The sequence below is a fragment of the Pelodiscus sinensis genome, chromosome 2, assembly GCF_052426305.1.
Source record: "Pelodiscus sinensis isolate ZL-2025 chromosome 2, ASM5242630v1, whole genome shotgun sequence".
Taxonomy (NCBI): Eukaryota; Metazoa; Chordata; order Testudines; family Trionychidae; genus Pelodiscus; species Pelodiscus sinensis.
In genome coordinates this window covers 125,895,733-125,908,864 of record NC_143053.1, presented here as the reverse complement: position 1 = coordinate 125,908,864, position 13,132 = coordinate 125,895,733, and the positions used below count along the sequence as shown (strand labels likewise).

Below are 13,132 nucleotides of genomic sequence, written 5' to 3'. Positions count from 1 at the left end.
ACTCCTCACAGGGTGGGGTTAGGGTGGAGGAAACTTCGTGTGCTCCTCCCACCCCCAGGCCAATCAAGGCTTGGGGGCAGGGGAGCACGTGAAGTCTCCTCCTGCCCTGCCAAGGGCACACGGCACTTCAAAGTGCTACATGTTCCCCTGGCAGGGCTGAGGAAACTTCATGTGCTTCTTTTGACCCCAGGTCCTAATAGGCCTGGGGGCAGGGGAGCATGCAATGTCTCTTCCTGCTCTGCCAGGAGCATGGGTACTTAGTGGGTAGGGGGGGCAAAAGAGCTCCCCCACCCTCAGTGGCCCCGCCGCTTCCATTTTAGGCTCCTTCCCGTCCAGGGCGGCCCAGAGCCACTCCAAAAATTTTGCTTTAAAGGACAAAAGAGATCTTGGGACCTATGGAATTTGTTAAGTGTGATTTGCAGTAAGTGCTTTTATTGTCCCCAGACTAACTCTTAAAATGATTGTCCCCCTCTTTTCTAATGGTATTTGTATTAGGGTTATTACAAGGAAATCTGTCTCAAGTATACATGTACAGGTTGAACCTCTCTAATCCGGCATTCTCTTGGTTCTGCAACATCTGTGGTCCAGCATGATTTCAGTTAGCTGGATGTCTACTTATTATGGCCAAGTTTTCTGGGGTCCCATAAAGTTAGTTTACAGCCACCAGACCTGGCTCAGGGTTCTGTGCTGTTATTTAGCTCTATTTTACCCCCAAATGTCTTCTAAGAGCCCATTAAGCAGTTCAAGGGTTGGTAATGCTGCTATTAACTTCCTGTGGTTTTGCAAATTTCACTGGTTCTGCATCAGTGCCGGACGAGGGAAGTTCAACATAGAGCAGGGTAAACAACTCGTAGTGAACAATTAATTCACTTTTTGTAGTTTAAGAATTGTCAGATTCTAAATTCTTTGGGGCAAAAGTTATCTCTATATATGTGATAGAATACTACCTGCTGCAATGTGGCCAAGATCTCAGCATCAGTCTCTAGGCACTACCATAATATAATAGAAATGAAGAGTACAGAGAAGTGTATGGTTCATGTGTCCTGCCTTTGATCCTTTCAAGAGCAAAGAATGGGAAGCTCAGAAGAGAAAGTGAGGGAGGAGTGGGTGTAGAGAATTTTAGGACATGTAAAACTTTTTTTTTTTTTTTTTTTTTTTTTTTGTACATTGACAAGCATTGCATCTGGCTCCATATGTAGATCACAGACTGAAAAAACCTTGAATCCTTTTCTGAGTAAGGGTGTGAAAAAGAGGAGAGAGAGAGAGATGACAGATATATTTGTTGTTATGCAGATTTGCATTCAATTTTCTCTTGTCACATTGATGAAAAACAATTGCAGGTGGCAGATGTGTCCTGCTTTTGAAAGATACACTAAAAACTGTGTTTTCTATGTGGTTAATTTACACAGTGCCCTGCTTTTGGCCAATTGTATTAAATATCTCATCTATGTATCCTTTTCAACAATATTTCCTGTATATGCATCATGTAAAGTGAGTGTACTCTTCTTTTTTATCACACATCACCGTTCTCCAATGTCATTGTCAAAAGAAATATAAGAAAAATAGCTGGCAGGGCATGCATGGTCTGATAGCACACTGTTATCTTATTTAATAACCTCAGCACTAAGCTTCAGGACAGGGTAATTTGGGTAACTGTTGTGTTTTTGCTTGTGTCTAACCATCAGGTGGATGGTCAAATCTCTGTAATAACTTGGGATTCCCCTTCTGTATTAATCTTAAAAGTGTTCTATTAATAAGTATATTTCCTGGTTACTAACGCGTACAATGAACGAGAGGTTCTCATAGCTTTGAAGTAGCAAGTGGTTGGCACGAACCAAGAATATATGATTAAGACTCGTGCCTTTGGTAGGAGAAAAATACTAAGATGGATTCTTTGTGCATCTCTTGTAGAGGCAAACTACAGTATTATACAGAAATACCGGAATAAGTTATGCATTTTGACTGGGGCCATTTTGAATACAGAGGATGTAGTGAATGCTCTTGATTTGTCACAGAATGGTGGATACAAGGATTCATATGCATGTGTGATGTTTTTAGGAGTGACATATATTCATTGCTGTCCAGTCAGCTTGTGTGCAGAGATGTGCGTGACTATATTTTGCTTTAGTGTAGCAGTTGAGCCAATGATTTCAGTTTTCTGTTCGTTTATTTTGAGATGTTATGATTAACCTCCATATTGGGTCAAATGTAAACGTTGTAGGCCAAGTAGAGCTAGTTTGTAGGATTATAAGCATATAAGATTGATCAGTAGTTATAAGGGATAATTGTGTATTTAGTATCTAAGTAAAGGAGGGCTGAAACAGGGCACCTATAGGTTGTCTGTGAGATATTAATGTGACGTAGTGGGGGGTACCTTGCTGGTTGCTATGCTGGGCAGTGGGTTGTGAGTGACCTCCACTGGCTGCTGTCTGCAGCACGGCCCAGCAGGGCAGGGGATGAGTCATTATGCAAAGGGGGCTTCGAACCTGTCTGACCAGTGATCTCCCAGGGAGCGGAACAATGGGAAGAAGGAGGGTGGAGCCCTGACTGGGGGTAGGGCTGGGGATGAGTTAGTTTCTGTCTGGGAGCATGGAGGAGAGAGCCTAGGGAAAGGGGCTGGGATTTAGTGGCCCAGGCTCCCCCATCTCAAGGGGGGCTGAGGCATCCTAGGCCTGCCCTGTAACCAGATTACATCTGTGCTGTGCTGTATCCTGGAGAAGCAATAAACTCCCTCCATTCTACTGGCTGGTAGAGTCTGTCCGTGCCATTACGGGGGTGCAGGAGATGGGAAAAACCCAACGCGCCGTCACAATTAATTTAGTTATTTTAGGCCTGAGAGGTAAGAAATGTGACATAAGTGAATGACTAAAGAATAACCTGATTCCATAAGATTATGGTAAAAGAAGTACCAAGGAGCAATATTGACAAAAATTAACAGTAAGAGTTGGGTTTTTTTTTCTTTTGATATGTCTAGTGTTTACATTTTTCTAACATATACCATAACTGCAGGGTGCACTATGTGTGCAAACGCTAATGAGGTCTAGTAAGAATCACATTATAAAAAGAAGGTGCCCAGATTAGGGAAACTGAATTTCCTTGGGGATACTCCCGCAGAAACCGTCTCTTTACTGATGATCAAGGTCATTATCCTTGGAGTTTATGTTCTCAGAGACTCAGATGACTTACATTCCATGGAATTGAAACTATAGCTGAACCCATGGTGGTATAACACCACATTACAAAATACACTTTTAAAAAAGGCTACACAGTGAACAATAGAGAAGAGTCCATATGCACATGTGCGTACACAGACACACTGAGGAGAGAGCCTGGGAAATGGTGCTATCCTGTGAATGCTGCAACTGCCACTGGGGTTAGGGCATGATCAGAACAACTACCACCAGCTCTTCCATGTGCTCATGGATATTGCTGCTTTTATTTTATTATTCTTCCTGCCTCACTGTAAAATTCTCCCTCCTTGCCTTTCCAACGCTAAAGTCACAGATGGTTTTTAGGAGATGGCCGTGGAAGCACTTCTAATGTGACTACTTGGCAAACACACCATTATTCATAGCACATTTTCTCTTTGCAAGCCTTTATGTGAACACTGTATCATCACTTTAAAAAAAGAAGTGGCATGAGAATCTGGGCCTGACCTATGAGTTTCAAGGGAATCCCAATAATTGAGATTCCATGAGCTACATATAAGTTACTGTAGAACACGATGCAAGTGTGTTAGGAAGTGATGACACAAAACTGGTGTTGGTGCTTTATTAAAAGAAGATGAGGATCCGCAGGTATAAGTCAATTTGAATGTTAGGTGAAACAAAAGCATAATGCCCAGCTACGTGTATTGTGACCATGCATATTAAATATCAATATCTTCTATATAGGCAGGCCAGCAGAAGGAGGGGAAACAAAGGGGGGAAAATGCCCTTTGTGGCAATTCTCAAGGGCTCTCGTCTCCCAAGTTCAAAGCCCTGGGTCCTTTAAATTGCTGTCTGAGCACTGCGGAGCATGCTTCAGGCAGCTCTCAGGGCTATGGGGAGCTGAGTGATGTGCTCTGGGTGGCGTTGAGAACTGGCTTTCACCAGTTCCACCCCTTCTGTCAGAGGCCTCGCCCCTTTTGGGAGTGTGGAGCCCAGAGGCCCACCATGGTGTTGGCTCCCCTGTTCATATGCAAGCAAGTAGCTCAGACCAGTTATCCCGTTCCTAATAACACATTGTATGGCATAGACACAATACACTAATGTATTTCTACGTTACTCTGAATCCACTATAGAAAAAAAATAAATGTTAATTTTTGTCAACCATCTGATATTTTAACTACACTTGCAAAAGTAAGAGCTTCTAAATTAATTTCATTCTCTTTCTAGTACAACATTATTTTGTCACTCTAAGAGTCTTTCACTCTGCATCTGCCCATATTACAGAAGGGCAGGGTAGGAATTCTTGTTCCCCCCACTAGTTTCCCTGAGTCGCAGAAAAAGTGTTCTCTTCTGACATGTAATACCAATATACCACCAGTTTCAGTTAAAAAACACTATAGTGAGACTTAGGGTTTCCTCAAAAAAAAAAAAAATCTTGCTGTAAGAATCATTTAAAAAAATCCCTTAGCTGAATTTCTGGTTTGTCACACTTTGGGCCTGCTACCATTGTTATGATAATATAACTGACATGGAATTTGTTCTGGTTTATACTGGTGTGGGGGCAGAAATTGTTGTTATTATGTACATGAACAGATCATGAAACAATCTCCGCTCTTAAGACTAAGGCATAACATGGTTGGTGAGTGTCTTTATTGGTCCAATACTGCATTCCTGGAAGTCAGTGGGAATTTTGGGCATTTCAAGAATGTGCAACAGGAAAAGGTGGATATACTATGTGCTGTAGAGTCAACAAAATTGTCCATTCCTTCTTCTTCTTCTTCTTCTTTTTTTTGAAAGAAAGAGAAAGCATGAAAGAGAGAGTGAGTAAGAAAGAATTAGGATACATCTACACATTGCACGGCTATTTTGGGACACCAGAGATATCCTGAAATACCTATCCTGTGTTTACACAAGCCGCCCGTTATTTCAAAATATTTTTCGAAATAATGGGCATGCTATTTCGAAATCCCGGTAAACCTCGTTGCACAAGGATTAATGGAAGGCTTGAAATAGCATGTTACTTTGAAATTTGGTGGTATGTAGATGTGCCAAATTTCAAAATAATTTCAAAATAAGCTATTTTGAAATAGATTCATAGTGCAAATTGTGTATCGTATTTAGCATGTAGGGTGCTGTAGACACACCCTTAGAGATAAAGAGAGAGAGAGGAAGATCTAGATTCTGATCTCAGTTATTCCAAATGTATACTGGCATAAGTCTTCTGAAGTCAAACTACTTTACTTTTGGCTTCATACCTATGTGACTGCCGTCAGAATTTGCTGCCGTTTCCTACTTACTGATTTTCTAAATGATTTTCCAAAACAGAGATTTGCAAAAAAAAAAAAAGGAACAGCAGAGCAGCTGCTGAAGTTCAGCAGAGGCTGCAAATCTGAGATTCGTTAATGTAAGTGTCACCAGGAAAGGCAAGAGGCCAACTTGGAGTCACAAAGATGCAGTTAGAATTCAAGGGTGCTGTGGGAGCTAACAGCTGGAAGAGGAGTTACTGTTTTTCACACCGTTAAGTAAAGATTTGTGTTTGTTTGCTGGAAAAAACCTAAAGCTCTTTTGTTTTTTCAACCGTCATTTTTAATAATGTGATGTCTCCTGTGCATGGATATAATTTTCATTATTAATTAATGAAATGTTGTGTGCATCTAGTGGAAAATACATCTCTGCATAATATCACAAAAAGATTGGTTTCTCTATAACACCCAGTCTTCCAGTTCTCTCTCGTAATATTTATTCTTGACAACTAAATACAGATTTTAAATGATACAGAGATTGAAACACTCCCACAAATGCATGCTTGTGTAACCAGAAATTAATAATATTTAGGCTGAAGTGCTCCCCTTGTCTCACGACACTACTCCATTTCTACCTCCGAGTTCCTAACCCTTTCAAACTACAGTACATTATATGTGCTTTTCTTGAATGCTAAAGAGAAAAGACTGATGTAAGACATCAACAAGAATTGTGAAAAATGCCACTTGTCAGATATGTCAACCCGATGTGGTCTTTTAAGTACAAAGCTTACCTTGCCCACATACTGTGTATCTGGACCTGTGTACTCCTCCAGCAAGAAAAACTGATTCCACATCCAGCCACGTTTGGTGCGGTGCAGGGTTTTCCCATCACTCTGTGCCAACCCCAGTATCCTTCCATTTTGTAAATACTTGGTAGTCCTTTTGGGAAGTGGTGTCATGTGAACCATATGAAACATACAGGTCCAGATCAGAAATGGAAAGCAGTAGCAAGTCCTCATTGTTTGCAGCTTTCAAACGGATGCCGCTGTGCTCAAAGTCTTTCCTCTTCCACCAGAACAAAACTCTTCAAAGGTTGTATTCCACTTTCAAAGGACCTGTGAAATGGACAAAATTTCTGGGTGAACTGTAATCATCTCTAGTTCAATATAGTCAAAGTATATTTACAGTCTAGTGATTAAAAGTACATTACTCACTTACATGTTGTATTTGACACAGCCGTGCTTGCAAATCAGAAAACTGCATACATGAGAGGCCGGCATTATAAACAGGCTGATCTATTGTAAAACTACTGGATTTTAGTTTGTTACTGAGGTAATTACACATACAAAATTAATTAATCCAATTTTAAAACCAAGCTCTTGAAGTCTTCTCCCTCCTCCTCTCTCTCCCCTTTTCCCCAGATATATGATTTCATGCACAAATAATTATTTAATCAAGGTTTCTTGATTTTAAAACTTAATCAGGCTCTGTAATTTACGTATAAAGTTTAGCTGGGTTCTAAATCACAGACCCAGTCCTTAGATGCCAGTATATGCGGTAGGAAGATCCATAGAGAGAAATATTTCAATTTACTCTATCACATGGCTCAATTTAGCTTTGCCCTTACCTGCTATTATCCCCACTTTGCCCCCTATATGGTGGTTACAGAGACACTAAGATCTGTAGTGCACAGAGTCGTATGCCTCTTCTGTAGTCACCACCTAAAACCTGCCTGTGCTTATTCAGTGGAACTGTATTAGTTCCTCTGCCAAGAGACCTACTGTGATATAGAGCTGCATATAGGATTTACTCATAGGCACCTACATGAAGCAAAGGGCTTCCTTCAGATCCCCTGAACTGGGATGAATTATAATTATTGAATGGATTCTGTAATATCACTACACATGAAAATCACAGTGGCATCATTCTGCATTTGGAGTTCTCCTTTAGATACCTCATGACCTTGTTCTCTTCTATAAGCTGGTTTTCCTGCAGCTACATGGCTTTTATTCTTGCATTATGGGAGTTCCATGGCAATGATGCATCATAGGAGAAGTGGTCTGAGGACCAGGCCCACAAAGGAGAATGAGGAATCTACACTGCAGTGAGGCACAGTGGCAGGAAATCTGAACTAAAGTTCTGGTTTTCAGACTTTTGTTTTGTTTTGTTACAGAAAGCAGTTTTCACAAAAGAGTGGATTTAGTTAAAAAACAAACTCCTGACAACAAACACTGGAAAACATGGAGAGCTTAATCATTAGACATTAGACCTGATTCTTCGCCACATCTGGTTAGTGCAGATCCTTGTATCTGTGGGGAGTCCAGTGTAAGTCAATGAGCCTCTGCATGGGCACAAGGATCCTGAAGCAGGATCAAAGACTTCATGTATTTTAGTAACTTCAGTCAGTTTTATCTGAGAAGGAAGTGAAGGCTCGAAATATTTATCACTCTCTAACATCATGTTTTAAAAACAAAAAGAAAACATTTTAATAGGTGTCTAATTTATGCAGAAAATTATAGTTATGGTGCAGGAAAATTCTAATTTTCTTCATTTCTTTTTTCACTGAAGAATCAAAGCACACAGTAAATGAACTCTGATTTGCATAAAATCATGCATGTACATAGATCTTGGCATAAATTAGAGAACATGTTTTGTTTGAATTTTGTAGGTATATTCAATATCTCATTTTTCCCCTGTTAACCTCAGTATTTTCCTGTTGAGATCAGAGAACCATGGAAGAGCTCTACTCTGGCTAATTTAGCACCTGTAAATTCCCAACTAGTTAAGTGAAGAACATGTCCCCTAAGAGATAGTATTACCTTATAATTCAGGCTCACCTGACACAAATTTATTGCAGTATTTCCTTGTTTGTTTGTTTGTTTGTATGTAAAACTTAATTTCTTTTGTTCTGAGTGACAAACTCATCTAAGTTTAGTGTTATTTAGAAGCAACTATAAATTGTCTGAATTGTTTCAATGAAACTTTCTCATCAGAAAATCCCAGGTTGTTGAAATCACAAAATTTTGCAAGAAATATTTCATTTTAACAAAACTTTGATTGGGAAAGTTTCTGAGCTCCAGGATGCACTTTTTTTTTGGAGGGGGGGGGTGATGAAAATAACATGAGCCAATGCATATGGCACTCACCATCTTAGATTCATCTATCTATTTGAAGTAGGGACTTGAACCTGAATCTCCCATGTCATAGCTGAGCTTCCCTAGGCAATTAGCTAGTCTGATGTGGGGGTCTTGTTTTTCCAAAAAAAACCCAAAACTGTTTTATTCTGCTATGAAACAAGACATTTATTGAAATCTCAAAAATGTTTTCAGGAAGGTCAAATTGTTTCCTATAAAGCTCCATGAACAATTCCAAATATTCTGCAATGAAAATATATATTTCATTATATCTTGTTTAAGCAACAAGAAAAACATACAATATTAAATTAGTTTCTGATTAGATTCCTCACAAAATCTACCGAATACATTTTACTTTATGTTATGTTGTACTTAAAAGGCTATTTGTTTTTCATTTGCTTGCAGTGCCATTGTAGAAGTATTAATCCGTAAACTTTAGGGAGACAAGAAGGGTGACAAAATATATTTTCCTTTTGAGCTAAATGGAGTTCTTCTTTCAGCTTTCCCAGACCCAAAAGAAGAATCTGTTTAGCTTGAAAGCTGTCCCAGAAAATGTCCAATAAAATACGTTACATCATCCATCTTGTCTTCCTATTTTTTCATGTCTTTGTTAAAATACTTTATTCATTTTCATGGAATATGTGGGCTTTTCCTGTTTTAAATTGAACCCCCATACATACACATGACTGTCAATTGAATGTACCTGCTGTTTAAGCAGGTTTGTGCCTTCTCAGAATGTTATTAAATCATTCCTCCCAAATCCACCTAGTATACGCTTAAAAAACCATTAGAAACTGGACATCTTCCTACACACATGAACTGAGAGATGTGTCTAACTTGCTCACCTAGTTAGTATGTTATCAGCAAGCTCTAACCAGGAGCAATGTTAAAGGCAATTGCTCTAGGAATTCCTGCAATGAGGAATTCTATCCTGCAAATGGTAATTCTTCAACAGAGTATATACTGGAAAACTCTCTACTCTCACATTTTATTCCAGCCAGGGCAGAAGTAAATGACATACTGTAGTGAACTGTTTTTCTCACTAACGTGGATCATTGGGCTTAGTTACTGGGCAATAGGGCTTACTTGTACAGTCTGCCAAAAGTGTACTCTTTCATTTCAATGAGTAGAGGCCCCTTGTTGGGAGCTAATGACTCATTGATCTAACTCTTTTTTCCTCCCATTGTGTGATAATATAGTAAATGTATGCATTGTCTGTGGAATTAAATTTGTTACAACAATGTGATCAATCCTGTCATTTCTGAAGCCAATAGCTAAACTCTCTTTGATTTTCAGTAGGACCAACGAGGCATGGAAGTCTGAGGATGGATGGAAAGATATTGTTTGTTTTTCTTTCTAATGTGTAACATACTGGGTCAGCACATATCCAGTCTTCGATTCTTGGTCTCTCCCTACCATCTATTCCATCTATCTGTCAATCTATCATCCTTTTATACAATGGAAAACACATCCTCTCTTTACTTACATATGAGTTAAAGAGATCATTTATGACAGTCTATTCATATATTAGACACTTGAATGCACACGTTGTGACCTGCATCCTTCCCTCAGGTTGCAAACCAGTGACACCTGATGGTTTTTGAATGGTAAAAAATGAGTGCTCTTTACTGTTTGAGAGGTCTGTGAGGGTAATATAATATCATTAAAATCTTACATTGCAGTGAGTGAGTCTGATATCAAAGTCCTAAGGGAATTCCAGGTAAATGAATTATCATCATATGAAAGACACAATTCTCCTTAATACATTAGCAATTGAAAAAATGGCATTTCTTACAGCCTTTTGAATGTTAAACATTCTATTTAGATTCTTGAGCGGTAGTGTGAAATAAGGCCTGCTGGGATCAATAGCAGGGATTTGTTAGCATTGATGCCAATGTAAATGTTACTATAGCAATCACCATGGTAATGTATTTAATTAGTGCTGCACAGTCATTCACAAGCATGATATGCATCTATTCTAACCTTTGGCAACTTTACAATAGAGATTGTAGAATAGTGTGTTTCATTTGTTAACACTGAAATAAAGTTCCAATCCCAATGAAAAGATAAAAAAATAATGGAATGTAGATGCATAGACATCTCTCATTTTGGATTAAAGGACTGCATATTTATCTGCAGCAGAAACACTAGATGTTTCTCTCAAATGCTTGAATAAAAATGATGCACTTCTTATTCTTAAAAAATCCAAAGAGGCTACAAAACTGGCAGAATCATACGGCTGCCCTGCAACGTGAGCCTGTTTTTTGAAGCCTTTACTCATGTGAGTAGTCCCTCTGGCTTTGACTTCAATGAAACTACCTATGCCTGCAGAATTAGGTCTGATACCAGTATGATTTTTAGGCCTGGTTTACACTACGACTTTACATTAAATTTAGCCAGCTATGGGTGATTTTCTAAGTGATATGTCCACACTACAAAGCCTGTTGTGTTGCCCTTTGGGGATGCTGAAGTTGATTTCTGTACTACCGCTTTTCATAGAATCATAGGGTATGTCTACACTACATGGCTCCGCCGATGGAGCCATGTAGATTACTTTTGTAGACACAGGAAAATGAAGCAGCAATTTAAATAATTGCCGCTTCTTTTAAATTGAAATGGCTGCCGCGCTGTGCCGATCAGCTGTTTCTTGGCACAGCGCTGTAGTCTGGATGCTCCGCAGTCGACATCAAAGGCATTTGTCAACCTCCCCGGTATGCCTTGTGGGATGAGGTTTACCGGGGAGCTTGACAAATGCCTTTGATGTCGACCGTGGAGCGTCCAGACTACAGCGCTGTGCCAACAAACAGCTGATCGGCACAGCGCAGGCAACCATTTTAATTTAAAGGCAACCATTTTAATTTAAATTATTTAAATTGCCACTTCATTTTCCTATGTCTACAAAGGTAATCTACATGGCTCTATCGATGGAGCCATTTAGTGTGGACATACCCTTGAAATCCTAAGGCTGGAAGAGACCTCAGGAGGTCATTGAGTCTAGCCCCATGCCCAAACAAGGACCAACCCTAACTAAATCATCCCAGCCATGGCTTTGTCAAGTACGGACTTAAAAACCTCTAGGGATGGAGATTCCACCACCTCCCTAGGTAACCCATTCCAGTACTTCAGCACCTTCCTAGTGAAATAGTTTTCCGAATATCCAACCTAGACTTCCCCCACTGTAACTGGAGACCATTGCTCCTTGTTCTGCCATCCATCACTACTGGGAACAGTCTCTTTCCATCCACTTTGGAACCTCCCTTTAGGAAGCTGAAGGCTGCTCTCAAGTCCTCTCCACTCTTCTCTTCTGCAGACTAAATAAGCCCAGATGCCTCAACCTCTCCTCAGAGGTGATGTGCTCCAGCCCCCTAATAATTTTGGTTGCCCTCCGCTGTCCAGTTCTGTGCTCCCCCTTCAATGCGTCCACATCCTTTCTACAGTGGGGGGCCCAGAACTGGACACAATACTCCAGATGTGGCCTCACCAGTGCTAAATAAAGGGAAATAATAACTTCTCTAGATCTGCTAGAAATGCTCCTCTTAATGTACCCCAATATGTCATTAGCCTTCTTGGCTACAAAGGCACACTGTTCACTCATATCCAGCTTCTTATCCACTGCAATCCTCAGATCCTTTTCTGCTGAACTGCGACTTAGCCAGTCAGTTTCCAGCCTGTAACAATGCTTGGGATTCTTCCATTCCACGTGCAGGACTCTGCACTTGTCCTTGTAGAACCTCATCAAGGTTGAGATTTCTTTTGGTCCAATCCTCTAATATGTCTAGGTCACTCTGGACCCTATCCCTGTTCTCCAACACATCTACCTCTTTCCCCTAGTTTAGTGTCATCTGCAAACTTGATGAGGGTGCAATCCATCCCTTCATCCAGCTCATTAATAAAGATGTTGAACAAAACCGGCCCTAAAACTGATCTTTGGGGCACTCTATTTGAAGAGCCATTGATCACTACCCGTTGGGCCAGACAATATAGCCAGCTTTCTATCCAGTTTACAGTCCATTTATCCAATACATATTTCCTTAACTTGCTGGCAAGAATATTATGGCAGACTGTATCAAAAGCTTCGTTAACGTTAAGGTATATAAGATCCATTTTCCTTCTTCCTTTTTTTAAAGATGGACACTATACTTGCCTTTTTCCAATCAACTGGGATCTCTCAATTCCACAAGTTTTCAAAGGTAATTGCCAAAGGCCCTTTTCATCAGGAGTAATGGTATACATGACCTTTCACGGTCAAGTTTATGGTAGGGTAGATGCAGCATTGCTGGAAATTTGATGATATTGGCCTTCAAGAAGCCTCACACAGCTGTATCACTCTGGCCAGGATTTCTGCCTCTACTGCTCTTCCACTAGCTCCACAAGCTCTGGAAACAGTAGACTAGCCTGTCTCTTGTGGCCAGCATGGTGAGTCCATTCTGATCAAGCAGCACTCCACAGCACATGTGGACATTGGTGTCCCCAACATTCCCTCAGAGACTGCAATGACAGCAAGTATTTCCACTCCCATGGGCTCCACTTTCCTGGAGTGCAGAAGAGCACCAGCCTGGAGTGCCCAGGAGAGCATGGACCTCATTGAGGTGTGGGGAAATGAAGC

General features: G+C 40.3%; 1 protein-coding gene across 1 annotated transcript in view; it reads right to left on the bottom strand.

Moving 5' to 3' along the window:
• The window catches only part of CDH9 (cadherin 9), a 129,301-nt gene that overhangs the window by 82,103 nt on the left and 34,066 nt on the right, over positions 1 to 13,132 (bottom strand). The window contains exon 2 of the mRNA XM_006115915.5: positions 6,184 to 6,507. Coding sequence (XP_006115977.2) covers positions 6,184 to 6,411 — 228 coding nt within the window. The 5' untranslated portion in view covers positions 6,412 to 6,507. The remainder of the gene's footprint in view (positions 1 to 6,183; positions 6,508 to 13,132) is intronic.